The sequence below is a fragment of the Rhipicephalus microplus genome, chromosome 1 (genome assembly GCF_043290135.1).
Source record: "Rhipicephalus microplus isolate Deutch F79 chromosome 1, USDA_Rmic, whole genome shotgun sequence".
NCBI lineage: Eukaryota > Metazoa > Arthropoda > Arachnida > Ixodida > Ixodidae > Rhipicephalus > Rhipicephalus microplus.
In genome coordinates, this window is record NC_134700.1 from 61,568,427 (window position 1) to 61,592,187 (window position 23,761).

Below are 23,761 nucleotides of genomic sequence, written 5' to 3' on the forward strand. Positions count from 1 at the left end.
ACAAAAATGCTTATAAATCAGCCAAAATGGCGTAAAGTAGGAGAACCTGGCAACATAGCATTGCACTGGAGAACAACAAAACCAAATGACTGTTTGTCGGATGCAGCCACCATGCGTGATGCATGATCTCGCTCTCATCAACAACCTCACTGTCAGAAGACACTCCTTGCAAGTAACGACTTTTAATCGCCGAGCACTAGTTTCATGTTGTTACTCCTACTCTTTTATGCGATTGCGACGCTTCTGAAAGTAAATTAGTGGAAAAGTTGGTACCAGTCATCATCGCAAATAGCGCTGTCTTTGTGTTGCATCCAGCGCTACAGGATAAATTAGTAAATGTCCACCACGTCTAATGTTCAATAAACGTCTTCTCTCACATGGCACGTGCAGGGCGTTCGTGCGCTGGATCAAGCTAACGCTGCCCATTGTTCAGCAGGTGAGCGCGCTGCCAGACGACGGGGTGGGCCAGCTCCTTAGCCCCGCCATGTCCAGACTACTGTTTTCGCTACTCGAGGCACAGGGTGGAAACGCGCCGCTGTTACGGCTCCTCGAGCGCGTTCTCAGACTTCAAGAACGAGTGCGAAACCTGGCCATTATAATTGATAACGAACCACTGCAAGTGGGCGACGCCGCCGCGGCAGCCGGCCCCGTGGAAGGCCAACAGCAGCAGCTGCTGGTACGTATTTTGCTGTGTGCAAGTGGTACTCAGTGTAGAATGCTATGTGTCTTTTCAGTAACGCAATTTATTCATGTTATTTTGTAAGAAAAATGATAACACAAATATTTAGGTGTCATGATCTCCTCAATGCCGCGAGGTCATCAATTCCTCAGAAGGAAATTGCCGTAATCGCCTTCTCACACACTAGGTCTTCAGGTCAGGTGATTTCAGCACTTGAAGCTTTCTTCTGTTGACAAATGGGGACAAGCAAGCCTTTGGCACTTCATTTGAAATTTTATATACTCTTAGCAAAGGACCGCCTAAAACAACGCATATAAAGTGGAAAGTAAGCCAACATTTCGACGCCTATGAATGGCTCTCTCAGAGTGGCCTATTTATATGGCTTTCTTTTGCAGCCCCTGGCTATGCTACTCTTTTCAAGCGGCCTCTGGCGAAGCAGATCTTTTTTTGCGGCCTATGTTTATGCGGCTCTTCCATATACTAGGCCATCTCATTGCCAGAAGGCCATTTAAGAGTGATTGCTTGAAGTAACGCATACCATCTATCTGGTTAAACGGTATTTCAGGTCTACATTAAAAAGCTTACATACAGTCTAGTATGTGGCCCTATTATATGCGGTACTTCTCAGAATTTTTTAGAAAGCGTGTTCTGATTCTTTTCTGTCGTTTATGATTTGGTCATTTTTCCTTTTGTTCTTCCGACCCATAATTAACGCATTACACATCACAAGAGCACTGCACAAAGTAGTCACAAACCACGTATTAACAACACATACACATACACTTCAGCACGGAGATTGGAACCGAGGCATACCGCGTGTCAAGCAGAGATTGTATCCACTACACCACCACGCAACACAGTCTGGGAGGACTCACGTGACCCTATATATGCTGTTTACGTTATCTTAGACGATTTGATTTATACACGTTAACGCTTTAAGAGTATATATGCGTATTCTCGGTAACATTTCGTGGTGCACACAGTTGACGGGAAAACGGAAAGCTAGGAGACAAACACGCGTTTGTTTTTCTCCTAGCCTCCGTTTGATTTCCTGTGCGCGCCAAAATGCTACCAAGAATTTCTTCGTAGAAACTCGCCCAGCTTACCATTTTATTACAATATATGTGTGTATCAGCGTAGATATGCACCTGTACGTTTGCACGACCTTACGCCAACTCTCATGGGCAGTCACAGTAAGTTTGTGTATTGGACTACGTGTTTCTCGTCAGACGGCTTGCGCCTCCCGCAAGGAGACAAAGGTGAACCATGAACGACTCGTTTCCGAGTGCATTTTTATTTCGGTAGCAATTGTATGAATACTCTCGGCTTGGTTTTGTTGCCGGCGTCAGCATAGACATCGACATGGGCGTCGCCGTTACTCACCGTATATGTATACATATCTATATAAATGAAAACGCAAGAAAGAAAAAATCCAGAGAAGACTCCGGCGCACGGAATCTAACTTGGGACCGCTGAGACATGAGTGCGACGTTAACCACTAAACTACATAAAAGCACGTCGCTCAACGTTTAAACGCCAAGCTATTCACATCTACCTTTTACAGCTGGTGAAGGGCATTTCAGGGGGTGGGGGGCATGATCGTGCTTTCAGCATTACCAGCAAGATGGCTCAATGAGCGCGCGTCACCACATAATCAGGACGCAGGGGTGCGTGCTTTCATTCCACGCGTACTTTGCGCCACGGATAGGATGGGGTGCACGCTCGATCGCGCACCCTTACCTCTTGGTGTGGAAGGTCGTACTTCTTAGCTGGCCTTTGGGTTTCGCCGAACAATTCTGTTGAAGTCACCGGGTACACGAACCTCCCTTCAATCGTTGCACTGCCTCCATTTGCGAAAAGAGCGCGCTTTCTAGACACAGTGAAGTGACATCTGAGACGCTGATTTGCGTTCACCTGTACCTGTGAGTGCATTTTGTGCGTGTTTTGTGCGTGAGAAATTTGGGGCACATTTTGGTCCGGTTGCCATTCTGCACGTGTCCTTCCAATTTGTTGCTATCGCGTCCACTGCAGTTCATGACACGGCGGCCCAACCCTCGTTAAAACTTGCTAAAACCAATGTGGTTACGCCCAGCGAGTGTAACGCGGCAACCATTTCTGGTCAGATAGTACTCAAAGTGCATCCTTCTGATACTAGCTTTCTATAGTAAGCATCAAATTCAAGGCAAATTTTGTTGGAGATTAAGTAACCAATACTCGTCTCTGTAGGTTATTTCATCAGAAACAACTATCTTCTTTATTTATGATAAACGTGCGTGCATTTTCTCCTCAATTCAAATGAGTGCACGCATTCCGCTCCTATAGTGCGGCCGTGGAGGTGGCTGCCTACTACTACGATGCACTACGACCACTAGTACAACGTACATTACGGCCGCATGATGGACGGCTTATGGAGCTTCGCCCCCAAAATATCACAGCATATCCACGGAGTGCATGATGACAAGTGGAGCGAAGTGTCCGGTCATCCGTGCGTCTGTCTGTGCGTCCGTCCTCATTAAAAAAAACGTCCACCATAGGAATGGTGCATTCCATCATCGAAGATTTCAGGGGATTATGGTGCTGGAAATATGGGTGGCACATGGAGTATGATAACGTGCCGGATGTGCTGGAGCGCGAAACGGCGTCAGAACCACAGTGACGAGTTGCCACTAAAGAAAATCAAATAATAAATTTATAGACAACAATACAAAAAGCACCCATAAAAAAGACTCGACCACGAGGATTCGAACGTGCAACCTTCGAATGTTCAGCTAAACACGCTAACCACTGCGCCACGCCTACTTGAGAGAATTTTGTTGGTAAATTGCCAGTGAACTTACGAACTGACGATCCAACTTCGATGATTGATTACTTTGTGGGGTTTAACGTCCCTATACCACCATATGAATACAAGAGACGCCGTAGTCGAGGGCTCCGGAAATTTGGACCACCTGAGGTTCTTTGATGAGCACGCAAATCTAAGTACACGGGCCTACAACACTTCCGCCTCCATCGTAAATGCAGCCTTTACAGCCAGGATTTGATCCTGTGACCTTCGGGTCAGCAGCCGTGTACCTTAGCCACTAGACCACCGAGGCGGAGCCAGTTGAACTTCAGTTTTGTTTGTTGCTTACTCCAGATAGATGGGATCTGCACCTGCTACTAAAACTGGCACATTTATTAAACACAAACTGCTCCCAAGAACAATTTCCTCTGTGATAATAGAGTCAGCGCTATGTCTTTCGTACAATTCACAACCGCAACAACCGCAACAAAAAAAAAACAGGTGGGCTGAGGAGCAGGTACAGTTTACCAGCGGTTACTGTCAAGTTTATTATCCCGGTTTTACTCGCACTAAACGCTGAAGTCTGCTCAGATTTTATAGCGCCTCTCATCTCATATCATAGGTACGCCCACATAAGTGATTGAGTGATGCGACGTTTTTCGCGCAACGTACAGTGCAGTCGTGCCACTATATAACGGCTTGGTCAAAACGAATGCAGTGTGCAGGAAACATTATCCTACCATATCGGTTCAGTAAGCTTACGAATAGAAAAGTCTGAGTTCTCTCATAAAAGCCAGAGAAGTGGCGGTGAGTGCGACGGGTGGCTGTCGGTGATGGGAGGCGTAAGTTTGCAGAAAGTGCCAGCACCGTGTCGCATCAATGTTTCTCGCTTTTTGCACGGACGCTGTACACTATAAAAATGCTTTATTAAGGTAAATTATGCCACAGCTGTGCTGTATTGTGGTTCTTACTCGTAGAAATAATTTATTCTGAAAGAAGCGCCGATAACACTTGTACGTGCTCGGTAGGTAGGCCTAACCTTTGGTGAAATTTATGGCGGTAGAACAGAAGGGTGAAATTCAAACTCGCTGGAGAGGCCCTACGGTCGCCAGTGGGAGCACACGCATGTCACCTCGGTCCGTCCATTTATGAAAGTTTCCGCAGGTTTTTTGAACTCTACCCTTGAAAGTGGCTCATCATCGGACAGATCGAGTCATCGCAAACCCACGGATACTAACCTTCTTAGTGAGCGTCAGCTTTACGAGCTTTAAGCTCGCAAACTGTAAGAACTATACGAGTGAGCGTCTTGGCCTAACGGTGGTCGGGCCTGCCGCATACCGCGTCGAACTCGAAGACTGAAAGAACAACCGAGATGGACGTAGACTAGGAAGGGACAGGGGAAGCCGTGGACCACAGAACAGAACGAAAAGAAGTGTTTCCACCAGTGAAAACGAAGACACTGACAGCGTTGCAGATGGGTGGATTGAAGTTACGCGGAAAAAAGGGGTATGCGTGAGCCACAACAAGGTGATAAGACAAGACGATGCCCCTTCACAAAGCCCGATGCACCAAGGTCACCGAAGCATTGTCAGCAAGGTTCTACGAGCAAGCAAGATTCCCAGGCTGCCAAGCGACGCTATCAACGTAATTGTTAGACCGAGAGATGGACTGAATATGAGGAACACATGTGGTGTGAGTCTTGATGAGGCGATATGCAATGCAGCAGGAGTGGGTGACGACGAGAAGATCACGATCTGCCCCAAACCCACGCAAAACACTTTGGTGATAAGCACACCGGGGAACGCACATCGATGAAAATCATCAAGATGGAGGTTTCGACAATCAACTGAAAGATGTACAAAACGAACGCATACGTTTGGGCCCCTGAGCATATGACAAAAGGAATCATACGCAATGTACCTCTTAAATATAATCACGATCAGCTCGTGGAAGCGCTGGTGAACACAATAAACCTCCCTCTAACGTATGCGAAGACGCTCGGCAGTACTATCAATGCGATACTGCTCTATCAAGGAAATAGAGTTCCTACGTAAGTTTACTTCAGCAGCGCTATGATAAGAGTATCTCTGTCTGTACCGGAAACAGATACACTTTTGCAAGGAATGGCAGGATCAGCCACAGACCAGACGTGTGCCCAAGACCAGATATCAAACTGTGCCCAATTTGTGAAATAAAGAACCCCAACAATGAACACGAGTGTACGCGCCAGTGCCGATTATGTGGTGAAGCGCACCCTATGGCCGACCGGATGTGCAAGACTATATGCAAGGTGCCGCAAATAGTGAAGTAGAGAAGATGGAAGGCCAGGTTCACAGGCTTTCAGGATGATGATGATATATGATGTTTTTTGGCGCAAGGGCCATTCGATGGCCAAAGAGCGCCAGTTCATGGGACAAGGAATGTGGACAATAATTGTGATTAGCGGCTGTATTAGGGCCATAAAATTCCTCGCGGTAAGGCGGTTAAAAATATACAAGTAATAAAATCATGACCATGCCGTGAAAGGTGTGTGTGATGTGAATAGATGACAAAAGTTGGTGATAATAAAAACGATGGTGGATATGTATGGCATTAGCACAAGTGCCTCACTCGTTCATACCCTTGCGACCAAGGGCCGTGAGGCAAGTGCTTTCTTGTGTAGTCACCGCAGCGAAAACCTCTCTGGAGAGATTGTGCTACGGAATGCCCGGGTATACGATGTGAAAACTATGAATTTCTTTTAAAAACGCTAACAATGATTTATGACTAAAAAGCCGTTCCCTACCGACGAACATTGCAGGGTGTAAAGGTATATGTTGTCGGTAGGGTAATGGAAAGTGTTGTTTTCTTACAGTTTCTAACTGTTTGCACTCGATTAAAATGTGAAGAACCGTTAGTGCTTCACCACATCTGTCACACAATGGTGGATCACCACCGGACAAAAGATGTGTGTGTGTCGTGTAAGTGTGTCCTATCCTGAGTCTCGTTAGTATTACCTCTGCATGACGCGATTTCGATACAGGCAGCCAATGACCAAGGTGTGGCTTAATAACGTGTAGTTTGTTTTGTGTGTGTGTATCCCACTTGCTCTGCCAGTATACTCTGAGGTTTCGTTTGAAAGACGGCTTAAGATCAAGGGCCGGGATTGATATGGGTGTAGGGGCAGTGCTTTTGTGGACGGATGCAGCGAGCTGATCCGTCCTCACGTTGCCTTGAATCTCACGGTGCCCTGGCACCCAGCACACTACAACATGTTGTTTGAGTGTGTAGAGTGTGCATAAAATGGAGTAAAGTGAGACAAGGACTGGGTTTTTGTGTTTTTCAAGAGTGTGCAGAGCCGTTACTACACTGAGGGAGTCTGTATAAATTACTGCTTTTTGTATTTGTAATTGCTTGATGTGTTTAGCCGCCACAAGTATCGCATAGGCTTCCGCTGCGAAGATACTTTTGCCTGGATGTAGAGGGCCAGCCTCCGAAAAGGATGGACCGACAGCAGCGTAGGACACAGAGGAGTTAGACTTGGAGGCATCTGTAAAGAACTCAGGACGTGTGTATTTGTGTTGAAGTTCCAGGAAGTATGTTCGAATATGGGCAATTGGCGCATATTCTGTAACTTCTAGAAAAGACACATCGCAGTCTATAGTCTGCCATCGCCACGGTGGCGGGTAGGCTACAGGAGCCATTTAACTGTGTTCTAGTGAGACTCCAGTTTCCTCAGCTAGACTCTTCAGGCGAATTGAGAAGGGCTGCCTCATCGAAGGCCCGTTTTGAAACAAAATTGAGCTCGACAAATCATTAATAGTAGAGTATGAGGGGTGCTTTTTGTCTGCTTTCACTTTAAGGAAATAAACAAAGAATATGTAAGTTCTCTGCAGATGAAGCGACCACTCATTTCACTCAACATAAAGGCTTTCTACGGGGCTGGTGCGAAAAGCACCCGTAGAAAGGCGGATGCCCAAATGGTGCACGGGGTCCAGCATCTTCAAAGCACTTTGAGTCGCAGACTGATAAACAACGGCCCCATAATCTAAGCGGGTGCGAATGAGGCTTCTATATAGGTTCATGAGACATTGCCTGTCACTACCCCACCTAGTACGTGACAACACTTTTAAAACATTCATGGCTTTTAAACATTTTGTTTTTAGATACTAGTTGTGCGGTACGAAAATCAACTTGTTGTCCAAGATTAATCCTAAGAATTTATGCTCCGTATCAACAGACAGACGTTGACCGTTCAGTTCAATGTCGGGTTCTGAGTGCATGCCTCTCTTTCTGGAGAACAAGACACACGTGATTTTTTGCGGGTTGAGTCGGAATCCGTTTTCCTCTGCCCTTTTGGAGACCTTGTTTAAGCCTAACTAAACCTGCCGCTCACACATTGCCCCATTGCAAGACCTAAAGCCAAGCTGGACGTCATCGACATATGTACAGTAAAACATATTGCGAGGGATGGTCAAGCGCAAGAAATTCATTTTTATGAGAAAAAGCGTGCAGCTAAGTACACCACCTTGTGGCACGCCTGTTTCCTTTACAAATGTTTGGGAAAGAACCGTGCCCACTCGGACACGGAATGTCCGGCTTGACAGGTAACTTTTGATTATGTGAAACATTCTTCCGCGCACGCCAAGGTGGGACAGGTCTTTTAGAATTCCAAAACGACATGTTGTATTATAAGCCTTTTCGATATCGAAGAACACAGAGAGAAAATATTGTTTATGGACGAAGGCGTCTCTGATCTGTGACTCGATACGAACAAGGTGGTCTGTCGTGGATCTACTCTCTCGAAATCCGCACTGAAATGGGTCGAGCAAATTGTTTGTTTCAAGAAAGTGTACAAGTCGGCAGTTTATCATTTTTTCGAAGACTTTGCACAAGCAGCTTGTAAGTGCAATAGGCCTATAACTCAAAGCTAAAAAAGGGTCCTTGCCCTCTTTCAAAATGGGAATAACAATAGCCTCTTTCCAGGAGGTAGGAATAGTTCCAGAAGACTAAATAGCATTGTACAAAAAAAGTAAGGTTTTTCGGGTTTCGTTTGGTAGGTTTTTCAACATTTCATACATCACACGGTCAGATCCTGGGGCAAAAGTTCTGCAGGAGTTTAGAGATGTTCGGAGCTCAGCTAGACTGAAAGCTTGGTTATATGCCTCGTATCTAGTGGATTTGTGTTTGAGTTTCTGCTTTTCTATTCTTGTTCTGTATCTTTGGAAAGTGTCAGTATAGTGGGATGAGCTGGATACCTGTTCGAAGTGTGCACCGAGGAAGTTTGCCTGATCTTCCAAGGTATCACCCTGAGTGCTTACGAGTGGAAGTGTGTGTACTTGTTTTCCTGCTATCCTACCGACCATGTTCCAGACTTTAGCCTCCTGTGTGTATGAATTAACCCCTGATAAAAACTTCTGCCAGCTTTCTCTTCTGGCCTGCCGACGCGTTCTCCTGCCTTGAGACTTTATTTTTTTGAAGGTTTTAAGATTTTCGGCTGTCGGTGAATTCTGAAGCAGCCTCCAAGCTCTGTTTTGCTGTTTGCGCGCGTTTTGGCATTCAGAGTTCCACCATGGCACACGTCGTTTTCCAGGGTGTCCATTTGTTTTTGGGATGCAGTTTGTTGCAGCATCAATCAAAAACGCTGTGAAGTAGTTCACAGCAACATCAATGTTGAAAGTACAGATGTCATTCCAACCTAGACAAGCGTTAGTATAAAACTGTTCCCAGTCGGCTCTGTTTATGAGCCACTTGGGAACACGTGGTGGACAGTCAGTTACTGTCGTTGTGCTCAAAACTACAGATAAGTGGTCACTTCCGTACAGATTACTGACGACTTTCCGCTGGAGTAGATGCACAAGAGATGTAGATACTATGCTCAGGTCTATGGAGGAGTAGGTGTTATTAGCGAGATTATAATAGGTTGGTTCTTTTCGATTTAGGAAACACGCGCTCGACGAGATAAGGAACTGTTCGACCAGTCGACCTCGCGCGTCATACCGAGTCACCCCATAGCCTGCTATGCGCATTAAAGTCTCCAAGGAGAACATAAGGCTCCGGAAGTTCATCAATTAGAGAGTGTAAATCGCGTTTTTGCAGCTGATAGCTAGGAGGAATGTAAATAGTGCAGATTGTGATCAGTTTATCAAAAAGAACCGCTCGAACAGCAACTGCCTCAAGGAATGTTTGGAGTTGTAAGTGTGTGCATGCTATTCCTTGATTCACTATGATGGCAACACCTCCGGATGATGTCATGGAATCAACACGGTCTTTTCGGAAAATAAGGTATTTACGAAGAAAATTTGTTTGTTTTAAATTAAGGTGTGTTTCTTGTACACACAGCACTTTTGGTGAGTGTTCATGTAAGAGTTCTTGGATGTCGTCAAGGTTTCTGAGAAGGCCCCTGACGTTCCATTGTATAATTTGAGTGTTCATGGTGAATGTGAAATAGTGCTGTGTGTACGAAAACCGAGTGGCTGTTTAGACAGGGAGTTTGAGTTCACTTAACAGGGCCATCACCAGGCCCTGTTATTTGCTTTTTTGTTTTCTTGACGCGCTCCAAGGAGCCACGCCGCTCTTTTGGCACCAAGGGTGCCGACGTATCCATTGCCTCCTCGGAGGCACTGGATGCCCGCACGTGCGGACTGTTAATTCGAATTTCGGGCCTCGCCTGGTGAGGTGAGGCCTTGAGACTGGAGGACTCTGGAGTCTCCGGTCTCTGTTTGGGAGTAGGTGGTGTAGCCTGGGCTACAGCCGCCTTGGGGGCAGGTGCCACAACCATCGGCTCGGTATGCGCGGGCCGAAGGAGTGGCGAGGGCTGGTGCGGCGGTGCCCCCTGACGCGCCGCATCAGCGTATGTAGGTCCATAGAATGGAGCGACTCTTCGCCGTGCTTCCTTAAATGTAATGTTCTCCTTCACCTTCAACGTAATTATTTCTTTTTCTTTTTTCCAGTATGTGCAGGAGCGTGAATATGTGGCATGGTTTCCTTCGCAGTTTACACAATGTGGCGGTTGTTTGCAGTTCTCATACACGTGGCCTAGGACTCCACATTGTGCACAAGTCTGGCGACCACAACAGGTTTTAGAGCCATGGCCATACCTCTGGCATTGGAAGCAACGACGAGGGTTTGGTATGTACGGCCTGATAGTAGTCTTTGTGTACCCTGTTTGAATAGATTCCGGTAGTTTACTGGATGCAAATGTGAGTATTAAGTGTTTAGTCGATGTTTCCTTATTATCTCTTCTAATGATGATTCTCTGTACATTAGTGACATTTTGGCTGTTCCACCCCTCCAAAAGTTCAGTCTCAGTCAATTCAAGTAAGTCCATGTCAGATACCACTCCGCGAGTTGTGTTCATTGATCTATGTGGTGTTATGGTTATTGGTATGCCACCGAAATCTGAAAGACGGTCTAGCTTTACAAATTGTTCTTTGTCACGGATTTCGAGGAGAAGGTCTCCACTAGCCATTTTGGTTACCTTGTATCCTGTGCCAAGAGTTTCGGTAAGACATCTAGAAACCAGGAAAGGAGAGACGGTTCTGGCTTGCTTTTCAGTTTTTTTACAGTGGATAACATGATAGTGAGGATATGTTTCTTTGGGCTGGTTAAAAAAGTTTATATCATCGGTCCGTACCCGCTTTAAGCCGGTACGATCAGACAGTAAGGGGAATGCTCTGTGCATGTCTGTCTTATTTTTGTTCAGTAGCATTGGCGGCCACCCACCATGGAGCCCAACGAGGGGACGCTACAAGTTTGCGGATGCTGAAACCTGCAGACGCCAGCCGTACAACGCCACTATAACCCAATGCGCTTAGACCAAGGTAGGCTATTTGCACAGGGTTAACCCTAGCCACCAGGAAGTTTGGAAGTAAACGGAAGAGAGTAGAAGACAGGACAGATAAATAGTAAGAGATAAAGACGAAGATGTAGGGAGAGAGAGATAGGAAAAGGCGACTGCCGATTTCCCCTGGGTGGGTCAGCCCAGGGGTGCCGTCTACGCGAAGCCGGGGCCAAAGGGGTGTGTTGCCTCTGCCGGGGGGCCTTCAAGGTCCAATCACCCAGCGTCGGCTCAACCCCCAGGATCCACTTTTCCCCGGACACGGCAAAGCCACGCACGGCTAGGCGTAGGAGGGAGTAGAAACTCCCCCGTTAGCTCGGGTCCGTGGTGTCGCTACACACCGAATGCCTACTTGCGCAGGCGCCCCTGCGGGGAAGGCTTTCAGGAGCAAACTCCATCACTATCAGATAGTAATGCTGGTGCGGTGGATTCAGGTGGCCCTAGTTGCTCGAGATCCAGAACCCGGTCTCAACAGGTCATAAGTCGTTCAACCAGATCTGGATCCCCCTCGCTGGTAAAAAGACGGAACAAAAGTCGCAGTACGAGCAGAAGTCGGGGTCGGAGCTAAAGCCGCAGCGAGAACCGACACGACTCCAAACAAGACGTGGAAGGGGTTACACCTGGCGGGAAACAAAAAGGGCTGCGCAAAACCACCATCGCTCCGGCCACCCGTGAGCAGCCGCTGACCCCGGCCTGGCGGCGAGGATAGAGAACATGGAAAAAGCGAATAGGGAACTCAGACAAGAGCTGGCCAAGGCCAGAAAGCAGAATGAGAAATGAACGCGAAACATTTAGGAGCTACAACAGACATCAAACGAAATCCTCAAGTGAATTGGAGGACACTCCGCAGAGACCCCATCCTCCGGCGCCTCCTCGTTCCATGGAGCTGCCGATGAATGTGATGCAACTTCAGCAGGAGGAGACGGGTACACGGACATGTGCTGTGAAGATGTATACGAAGCGTTGGTGGTGGTGGGCTTTAGGCGTAAGAGCCCAGGCGATTCTCAACTTTTTGAAGGCAGAAAATCACACGCAAGAACCTAAGCAGGCACGACCGGAAACGCGAAAAATAGACGCTATCGAACAAATGGTGCACAACTTGACCAACAAGACAGAGCGATTGTTTGAGACGCTCCTCATTCGTGTGAACGAGTTTGACGCGAAAGGAATACACAGTATGCCGCGATCAATACTCAATATGAGGCCTTGAATAAGCGAATAAAATATCTGTAACCCGGAACAGCGCAGTTGCACAAACAGCGACAAGGGCACCACGAAAGTGGAGGGGACGTACCGACCATTCTTAACAGAAGCAGCAGCGCCAAGATCACCCACACTGAAGAAGGAGGGACGCACGGACAGTCGAATTCTCCCAATGCATTTGAATAGCAACCATGGCTGCGTACCGCAAGTTTGTCGGCAGGTGCATCGTCTCGCAATTAACTCTAGGGCTTCGAAAACAAAAAACTACTATGCTGCAATACATCAAAACTCTGTCGAAAAGCACACTTCCCTGCGTCATTGCTTTGCGAGAGCCTTATCACCGGGCTCAGCTACCGGGCTATCTGGCGTGTGGTTCTCTGTGCGAATGCACGGGGAAGGGCTTCAAGTTGTTTAGCCTGGTTAAGAGAGGAATGGCCTTTATAGACCATTCACTTGATATCAGCGAGAAGTTGGACGTAGACCACAGCCTGATTGAGGTCGTACCCTGCATTGGAAACAGGAACACCAGCCTATTCGTGCTTAACCTGTACAGCCCCCCCCCCCCCATTCAAAATGGGGCCTCACGGATAACTTTGCCAACCTTTTTTGCGAAGCGATGGCCAAAGCCGCCTCCCGTCCCTCCTAATCTGCAGAGACTTTAATGCACCGCACACGCAATGGGGATATGGAGCCGACTCGCCCAAAGAGAAGAGGCTAGCTGCACTGGTGGACGAGCTTGGCTTGCTTCTACTCAATGAACCGGCATCACACTCCCGGATTGGACAGGGCGCGTCGCGACACGTTCCCTGATCTCTCTATTTGGTCAGAAATTGGGCGCGATCACCTCGTCGAAGAGCTTTGAGGATCTGGGGAGTTACCACAGAGTTCTGTGCGTGACTAAGGGAAAGGATGAAAACAAGGTGAATGGCTGCCAAAAAGCTAGAGTCACGAACTGAGACAACTTTCGAGCAAACAAAGAACGAGAGAAGCAGGAACAAGCTACAACATACACTGAACAAAATCTTCAAGCGAGTGGGAGGGCACTCCGCAGAAACCTCATCCTCTGGTGCCTCCTCGTTCTTTGGAGCTGCCAATGAACGCGACACAACTTCAGCAAGAGGAGACGGGCACATGGACATGTGCTGTGGAGTTAAATACGAAGCGTCGGTGGCGGTGGCCTTAAACGTAATAGCCTAGATGTTTCTGAACTTTTTGAAGGCGCAGATTAATACACGCAAGAACCGAAGCGGGCCCGACCAGAAGCCCGCTTCGATTCTTGCCATTCCCCAATCGAGGACCAGAAGCCCACTTCAGTTCTTGCCATTCCTCAATCGAGGGTATCGGGGAACGGTGCAGGGAACTACTCGCGGACATAGAAAAAGCTAAACAATAGAATGGTCAGCCCGGCGAAAAGAACCTGAAGGTGGCGACAAGCCTTGCGGAGGCGTCGACGACAGCGTTCCTGAGCCGTCCAGGGTGGACCACCGGTTTGCGCATTTTGTAGCGGCCAAGAAATCTATGCAGCGAAGAGCGAGTTGGCAGAAACTAAACAAGAAGATACGCAAGAAGATTGCCGAGATCAACTGAGAAATTGAGGCCCACTGCGTTTGACTGTGTGAACAGTAGTGGCAGGAGCTGTGTAACGATGGACGGAAACATGAGTGCAGGGCGCACACGGAATATTCTGTCACTGCTGGACCCAACCAGCACAAGAACGGTGACTCGTGTCCTGATGGTCAAGCTGCGACACGAGTACAAAGATGACCCACAGGCCTTCACGGAGGAGACCATCAAGACAAACCTGACTCGCCCGGCAAGTGAGAGTCAGGTGGAATACCGTGGGGCTCCCAACGAGGAACTAGACGCGGAATCTATCATGCAGGAAATTAGAGCTGTCCTCCAGCTACTGAATACTAATCCAGCACCCAACCCTGACAATATCCCCAACCGAATTCTAAGGAACCTGAACAATGACTCCATCATGAAGCTACATCAGTATATCATCGCATGCTGGAAGGAAAGCCGTATTCCACAAGAATGGAAGGCAGGAGATGTCATACTATTACCCAAGCCAAGTAAACTGCTTGAAGTCCAAAATATGAGGCCGAATCTTTGACGTCCTGGGTCGGGAAAGTCATGGAGCACGCCTTCCTCAGCAGGGTGACGATGATGCTCAAGAAGCGGGATGCCTTCGGCACCCATACTTTTGGCTTCCGCAGAGGCTTGCCATGCAGGATGCTATGTTGCAAATCAACAAAAAGATCACTAACGCACCAAGCGCGCACGCGCGCGTCCTGCTCGAATCAGACCTCAAAAGCGCCTTCCATACAGTGAAACACGCGGCCATTTTGGACAATATCAGACGACTAGATCATGGTTCGAAGTTCCACCGGTACGTCAGCAGCTTCCTGACTTGACGTAAGGTGACGGTGGAAGTCGACGGTGCCCCACCATGAGCAGTTGACATGGGGGGTGTGGGTATGCCACAGAGCTTGGCACTCTCTCCCATGCTTTTCATGTTCGGACTACCAGAGCGTCTCGACGCAATAGCGGGCATTATTCACACAATCTACGCAGAGGATGTGACCATGTAGGCCACAGCGAATACGAGCGTCGATGAAATGCAAGAGAGAATGCAGCAGACCGTTCGGGAGGTGGAGTGACACCTCGAAGGCAAGGGACTCGTCTACTCTTCCAATAAATCAGAAATCCTCCTGCATAGACCATGCAAGAAAGAACCTCACTCACAGGCTGTACTGGACGCTCTTCGCTTAGGCATCCCCGTCACGACGAAGAAGGGGACTCAAATACCAATGGTGTCCAAAATACAAGTGCTCGGCCTGTGGCTGGAAGAGAACGGTGCGACCAGCGAGCTGGTAGCGCGCCTGCAAAAGAAAGTAGCCACTGCAACGCACCTTGTGCGTTGAGTAGCGGAAAAAATGGGAGCATATCCACGGGGTGAATGATGGAGAAAGGGGTGAAGCATCCGTCCGTTTATTTGTTCTTGCTTCCGTCTGTCCATGCGTTCGTCTGTGTGACCGTCCATGCATCCATCCACCCGCCCATGCGTACATCTGTTCGTCCATCCACACGTCCATCCTTGCGTTCGTCAATGAATCCGCCCCTGCATCCGTCCATGCATCTGTCTCTGTGTCCGTTCGTTCATCTAGTGAGCACTCCAAGTACCCCCACCTCACATCTTTTTATCATATATGGGTTCGTCTGTGCGACCGTCCATGCGTCCATCCACCCGTCTGTGCGTGCGTGTGTTTGTGCGTCCGCACATCCATCCGTGCATCCGTCATTGCGTTCGTCTATGCATCCGTCCCAGCGTCCATTCATGCGTTCATCTGTCCGTGCAGCCATCCGTGCGTCCGTCCATGCATCTGTCTGTGTGTCTGTTAATCCATCTATTCAACATTCCAAGTACTACCATCTCGCATCTTTTCATCATATATTCCGCATATAGAAGCACCACCATCCAGCGGACGTTCCAGCGACTGAACCAGAGGCGGCACACGCACACCTTCTTACGGCTTGCCATTGTTGTCTACTTCCCATCTTTAACCACCTCGAGTTCATGGTATATACTCGTTCACTGTATTCATGGCACTGTGGCCAAACGCTCCCTAAACCTTTTTAAAACCAAAAAGGTTGTGCCCAGTGACTACAACCTAGCAACCCTTTCTTGTCGAGCAGTGCTCAATGTACATGCCAATGGCTGCTAATTGAGAATGAGAAACAGCGGAATTCGGCTTTAGTTAACGCGTGCGCTGCGAATTTTTTTATTGTTATACTATGCACAGGAGAAATATCCCGCCGACACCACCTTGCAGGTCAAAGCGTAGGACTGGTTACGCATTACGACTACAACTAGTCACGAACGGGTGCCGCTTTAAGGAGCTTTGCCCCTAAAAAAAGAAGATGGCTAAAGGAACACAACCTGACGAAGTTAATACATGCGTACGCGCTGAGCCAAATAGCGTACGTCGCCGCGTACGCCGACTAGAACATAAGCGAAACCGAGAAGCTGAGCACGGCGATTCATCGAGCGTTCAAGATAGCCCTGGGCGTGCCCTGGTACACAGAAACTCGTAGACTTCTCGAGCTGGGTGTGCCCAGCACCCTCGACGAGATAGCCGAAGCGCAGAGGATCGCGAAGCTCGAGAGGTTGTCAGGCACAAGAATGGGAAGACGCAGTCTCGACCTGCTCGCGTATTGATATCATGAGGCGCAGGAACTGAAGGAAGCATTGCTACTGGAAGTCAGGGACGCCATACTGACAGAGGACATCCCGGGAACATGCATCCCGTTCACGACTTCCAGCGACGCAAATGCAGAGCTGTAGCAATGCTGAAGGCGTACGGAAGCCGATAGGGTGTCCTCTTCGTCGATGCGGCCACATATCCACTGCCACACGGCGGTGACGATGGGGGACGCTCGCAACCCGCGCCGCTACCCATGAACGAGTGATACGAAGGTCGTGGTACAAACATTTGTTGCGACTTTAGAGCGCGGGGGCTGAGCCCCCTCATGACACGTGGGCGCTCCCTCAAGGTGAGAAGGCACCCTTAAGAAGCAAGGGAAAGCCCTTAAGTATGATCCTCTTCATGGCGCACGAGATGATCCAGCGCTGATCAAACGCAGAAGTGCTGGTCATGATGGTCTCGCAGTATGACACTGCCACAGCCAGATGCGGGGGATGTGGGAAAGTGGGACATGTGAGGAGTATGTGGAGGAAGTCGCCAGGTTTGCAACAAAGTTTTCACGAAGAGGGGCATTGATCAAGGTAACGGGCGTTTAGTGATATGGGGAATGGAGCAGTCCGAGTTTGCAGACATCGCCAATGTGTGGCCTGCGCTATGTTGAAGAATGGGGCTGGGGGTGTGTATATTTTTTGTTGCTCCTGGTTATACGATAGAATATCTATAGAATATCACGAAAAGCAAGGAAGCGCTCCTCGACCTGTGGAGGGGGATCCATTTCTTCTGCCCCAGAATGTTAGACCTCGAGCTAGAGGATGAGCCTCCTCGTTGCCAAGGAGGCCGGCATGTGCTGGCGTCCAGATGAGGGTTGTAGAACGCTGAGGCTGCCAGAAGCGTAGCAAGTGAGCAGTGGTACGGGATATCAAGCCATTGGCGTAGTTCGAAATAGCTGATTTCGAGTCGCTAATGATTGTGGTGGCGAATGCTGAGATGGGAGCGAGCGCGATAGCTGCCTCTTCTGCCTCCGTGGAGGAATTTGTGACAATTTCACATGAAGTTAGAAGATTTGCCTGATTGTCATCCACCACAAGGACCATGCGGGAATCTGACGCATCTTCTGCTGCGTCCACGTAGAGCACATCCTGGTCCTCGCCGTATTGCCTCTTGAAGCCCGAGCCCTTGCCTTTTCGCATTGGTCGTCTCGCACAAGATGCATGTTCTTCGGGAGGGGGGGTACATTTAGGTAAGAACAGAGGTTAGAAGAAAGGGGGTTCCCTCAGATGAGTGTTTAATTGTGGCTAAGTTTAATTGGGACAAAACAGCATGGCAAGCCACCAGACAAACGACATCTTCGTGCCGTAAAGGTGGCTTCGGCGAGTTCCTCGTATTATGTACTCCAAGTTTGAATGAAGAGTCTCTCATTGGATGTACTTAGGGGAAGGCGCAGAGCCTTTCTTGTGCAACTTCGCAGAAGCGCGTTAACCCGGTCTCTCTCCTTCTGTCGGAGAGATAAGTAAGGGAGGGCATTCATGGTGCTGCTTAATTACGATGAATGCTTGGGTGAGGCGAAACGGGTTCCGCTCACGTAGGCCAGCCTGACGGTTCGCTCACAGCATGGCAAGCCACCGAATCAACAAAACAGCATGGCAAGCCACCGAATCAGACAGACGACATCTTTGTGCCGTAAAGGTGGCTTCGGCGAGTTCCTCGTATTATGTACTCCAAGTTTGAAGAGTCTCTCAATGAATGTACTTGGTGGAAGGCGCAGAGGCTTTCTTGTGCAACTTCGCAGAAGCGCGTTAACCCGGTCTCTCTCCTTCTGTCGGAGAGATAAGTAAGGGAGGGCATTCGTGGTGCTGCTTAATTACGATGTATGCTTGGGTGAGGCGAAACGGGTTCCACTCCCGTAGGCCAGCCCGACGGTTCGCTATGCCATGAATCAGTCGAGTGGTCTGCTGAGCATGTGTTTGGAGAGTCCTAATGACTTCTCCATGCGCACCATGCGAGTAGAAAACTAGTCTTAGCACCCGAATGTTCAAGACAAATGGGATCGGGTGGGCACCTAGCGCGAAAGACATAGGGGTAATGGCTGAAGTATGCTGCTTTGGTCGGTGAAAAAAATCTCCAATTTGGAAGGCTAGCTCGTAAGGCTATGTTCTCGAACATAAGTGTCGATGGAGGTTAAGGCCAATTGTAATTGTTCTTCTAATTTGGCGTCACTACCACGGTTTGCCCAGACGATGATGTCGTCGGCGTAGAAGCTGCAGTGGATGTCGGGTATCTGACCCAGCTTTTGGGGCTGATGAAGAAGTGCTATGTTAAATAGAATAGGTGAGAGAACTGCTCCCTGAGGAGTACCACGTGCGCCAAGCATGATGCATGGCAGGCTGGGATCGCCAAAAGTTAGTGTTGCTGTGCGGTGGCTGAGGAAGTCTTGGACGTAGTTGTACGTCTTTGGGCCGTCTCCCAGGGTTCTGAGGTTCTCTAGAATAGCTGAATGCGCAACCTTGTCGAATGCCTCTGTTAGTTCTACTCCTAAGATAGCTCTGGTAATACAAATTTGAGATTCGAGAATGTGGTGTTTCAGTTCTAGGAGAAACGTCCTGCATGGAAATCCCAGGGCGAAATCCAAACATGCAAGTACGCAAGCGAATATTGCCTTCTAGGTAATGGCAAAGCCTGGTTCGGAGTACAAGAAGTGAAGGATATGGGCCTGAGGTTAGACGTAAGGAGAGGTTCCCCATGTTTAGACATGAAGACAACTTGGCCTCTTTCAATTGTGATGGGAGGATGCTCCTTATCCAGCACTCATTAAAGTATTCAGTAAAGACGGTAATTGATTGGTCGTCAAGAATGCGGAGTGCTTTGTTGTGAATACCGTCCGGACCGTGGGCTGAGGAAATGTTTAGTTTCTGTAATTCGGTTTGAACTTCGGCTACTGTAATGGGTTGGTGGAGGAGCTCATTAGAAAGACCTGTATAGTCTAGATGCAACACGGCGGGGTATGTTGGGAAGCACTGATTTCGAAGTTCCTGGAGGAGTTCAGTTGGAGGTTTATCGCAAGTATGTAGGAGTTTGGTGAGGTTGTGTCTTTGGTTACTCTTTGACTGAGTTGAATCACTGAGGTGTCTGAACATATTCCAAGTCTGAGGCAAACCCATATTGCCATATAATTTGTTGCAAAGCGATTCCCAGTTCTGTCGCGAAGGAGTAGCTGCATGGGTCTTTATCTCTTTGCTCAGGTGGGTGAGGCGAGGTGTAAGAGTTAGGATCCAACGCTAGATTTCGCCAGCGTCGTTCTATGCTTGCTTTAGCGTCCCATAAAATAAATGTAGAAGACGGGAGTCAACTAGTCGTTTGGGCAGTTATCTCGTACTAGACGAGTTGCGGATCAGACATCTCTACGAAGTTGTTTTGACCATTCAGTGATGTCCATGATAGAGGCGTGGGTGCACGTTGCCCTATTAGTGCGGAAAAATCCCAATTGGTGAAGGTGGAACCTCTGGGATTTCTGCGGGGTAGTTGGTATTAAGAGCAATTTCGATTATCTAATGGTCACTACCTAAATTCTCTTGTGTGTTGCACCATGTGGCATGAGAGGGCCGATGTGCAAACGTGAGGTCTGGTGTAGTGTCTTTGAAGACACTATTCCCCATACGTGTCGGAAAGGCAGAATCGGTGAGCAGGGAGATACCGACTTGCTGCGCTGCTAACCACACCCCACATCCTTTGGGTGTGTCGCGCGGATAAGCCCAGGCCGTATGTGGGGCGTTCAAATCTCCCACGACGAGTAGGGGGCACTCATTGGCTATGCAATTTGCGAGCGTAAAGAGGCGCTGGAAGTTGCCTTGTAAGCACTTAAGGCTGCTGCATACATTCAGAATGAAGAGGCGGTTAACTCTTGCTGGTTGCGACACAAGCTCACGTAGCAGGTAATCAATGTCTTGGACTGCTAAACACTGGAAGATGGTGTTCATTGATCGATTAATTACAAACGCCAACCGAAAGGGCTTACGAGAAGTGGGTGTAATAGAAACATTGCCGGGTAAGGTTAGAGGATTGGAGGGTTCTTGCAGGGCAAAAATATTGGGTCCCGCAGCGCAAGATAGCAGTTCGTGGACAACATGACGCTCTTGGCCAAAACCTCGGCAGTTCCACTGCCAGAGTGTCAGGTTACGGATTGGAGCTGCCTTCATGAGAATCGAGAAGGGGCGTAGCCACCGCATAGGGTTGGGAATCGTTAGCGATGTCAGAGAGCGGGTTGTCTTGCCCTTCAGCTGCTTTGGGCTTCTTGCGTTAACTAGGGGTGAGATCTCGCTTTGGAAGGCGTGTTGCGTACAAATTGAGCTGTGATTCAAGATTGTTGCAGCGGTCAGCCAATGACTCTGCTAAGGCATCAAAACGATGATTAAGTGCAGCACTGTCTATTGTTACACGGATTACCGCATCTTTGAGTATTGTGCATTTCTGATTGATGCTAGTGATACCGTCCTGCAATTTTGCCTCAAAACGAGCAGCGAAGACTCAAGCAGGGTTGGTATATCGGCTAGTGAGCTGTGTGTAGAGGGACGCAGCGTTGTGTCCTAATTTGTTTGCCAGGAAGTTGCGGGTTTATATATTACTCGGGCGAATGAGAATATGATGCGGCGTTAACATGGCTGGGTGTGAAAGATATGCAAGAAGCGGTGGGTGGGTTGTGCGCAGGAGGTTAAAATGTAGTCGTAGTTTGGGTAGTTAGAATGGCACGGCTTGTGGCAAGAGTACTTATCTTGAGCGCCAGCTTCACGATGTGTTCTCGAAGGGCGGCTGCTTCAACTCGGGCTGCTTGAGCTTCAGCTTGGCTTCCACTGCTTCCTCCCGAAATCTGGCCAGAGCGTCTTGTAGACTGGAAGTAACTGCTAATGTTGGTGCGTGCTACGAGGAAGAACGGGGTGGGCCTCAATCTTGTTTAGGCGGCTCAGTCCAGGCTTGCTTGTGTTGGCTGCGCTGAGAGGTCACCGGCAACAACCAGGGAAGTTTTCCCCGTGTGAAGCCGGTTCTTGTCGCCGCGTTTGAGGCTGCCTTGTCTGCTTGCGTGGCTGCTGAATGTTGCGTTCTTTCCATGATCCAATGCCGGTAAGATGAAAGCCCTCGCAATGAAGGCACTTAGGCGTGCAAGGAGGTTCCTCGGGTGAATGTTGGATGCCGCAACGTGGGCAAAAATTAGTCTTGGGGCTTGGGAATACGTCATGACGATAGCCTGGTAGTCTGCAATTTATACAGGCATCCGGATTTCCGCGGTAAGGAGTATCGCGGTGAATGTCTCCCATATATTTATTGGAATGTGGTACCCCATTGGAGTCGAAGGTGATGAGAATGGAGTGCGTCTTCCCCATTCTTCGGAATGCGAGTATTGAATATTCACGATTCCGTTTGACCAAGTCTATATACAGCTGGGTTGGGGCCTCGTCGTCAAAGGCATTTGAGATTACTTTTCTTGTAGCTCCTGGGGAGGGGGGGGGTGCCACGTAAGCCCCGCAGGGGTACGCATGGCCGCCAATGGTGAGTGAAATCAGCGTCTTTAGGGGCTCAGCTGCTGTGTAGTGTGTTGTAGCAGCATTAAATGTATTATTAGTGGGGTGTATGCGCAGGCATAAATCATCAAGTAGAGCGATTTGGAGTGCGGCCTGCCCTGCCTTCATTAGTCGAGGCGTTGGAACATCTCGGAGTCGCAGTTGACTTCGTGGGCGAACGACGACGCAATAGCGTTTGTTGGGTATGGTGGTAGTTGCTTGCTCTGTTGTACAATGATGCGCGCCTCCTTGGTAGCAGGTGTTAGATGGGCCAGCGTCTTGCCTCTGCCAGTTGTGGCAGATTCGACGCACGTGGTGTTCCCGGTGTTCGGGATGGCCCTCTCTAAGGTAGCGTTGGGTTGCTAAAGTAGTTTCTGTCAACAGACTGGTCGAGATGCATAGGCTTTGTAGAGAACTGATGTCCAATTTCCAGCCTAGAACTCTTCAGCAGAGATGGTGTTGCCCTCAACCGTTACTTCCATGATAACGGTAGGCGTCCTGGCAGTGTCGACGAAGGAACGCAGTCTCAAAGAAGCTTAGCTCGGATGCTCGGCGTCTCGGTTAACTAAATGCCCAGTGCACACAGAACATCCTAGCTTGCCTGGAATGGGCGCCGTCTATATCTTCCTCAGACCCATATGTCACTGTTTGAGCAGGTTAGTGACCGTAGGAAAGGCTGGGTAGGAGCAGGACGTACCGTTTGCCGGAGCCGACGTTACAGGTATCCGCTCACGTTGGCCCCCTAGCGGTGACTCGAGCGAGACGAAGTCGATGCGCTAACGCCACCACTACTGCTACGGCTACGACAACGACTGCAGCGACAGTGGCAACATCAACAGCAAGTCCGGTCAACGATGGTGGGACCTGCTTTCTTCATGGCGATCCTGGATACAACGGTAAAGTTTCGGGCCACGGCATCAGGACGGCAGCCATTAGCCGAAGCTGCAGAAGAGATGGCCATAGCTTTAGCGGTACTCCACAGTGGTGTGGACCACACACATAATATTAGCAATTCAAAATCAGGAATTGGGAGCTATATTAAAGGCTAAGTGTCTAAAGAGGTAGCTCGCATGCTTAACTCCAGGGCTTGGGACTTCGCGTTGGGAAGGATTACTGATAAGGCCCTCAAGCGGTTTCCCGCGCACAAGGGGGACAGCGCAACTATTAACACCAACATCTGTAAAACCAGCAGCCGCAAGGCCAACAGCCAAAAACTCACCGGTATCCCATCCAACATTAAGAAGCACGCCGACATATTTGCGAGCGAACTTACCCACCGTGACGCCGCCACGCAGGGAGCAGCCACCACGATGGTTTGGAGGAGCACCGGTGGAGGCCACCCGCCGGTACCAACCCCACCACCTCCGTTGCTGCGGCAACTGAAGTTAGTGCAGAGGAAACAAGGCAACAGAGCTGGACCGACTACTATGCAGAAGAATTTCCTGCCACGTACCACGACGTACTTGGGCACTATTGGAAAGACCGTAGGAAATTACTGCAACCCCATGTGTGCCTGGACAG

General features: G+C 49.0%; 1 protein-coding gene across 1 annotated transcript in view; it reads left to right on the top strand.

The window, feature by feature from the left end:
- Positions 1–23,761, top strand: part of LOC119178005 (uncharacterized) — a 324,881-nt gene that overhangs the window by 186,795 nt on the left and 114,325 nt on the right. Inside the window, exon 5 of the mRNA XM_075872694.1 lies at positions 391–676. Coding sequence (XP_075728809.1) covers positions 391–676 — 286 coding nt within the window. The remainder of the gene's footprint in view (positions 1–390; positions 677–23,761) is intronic.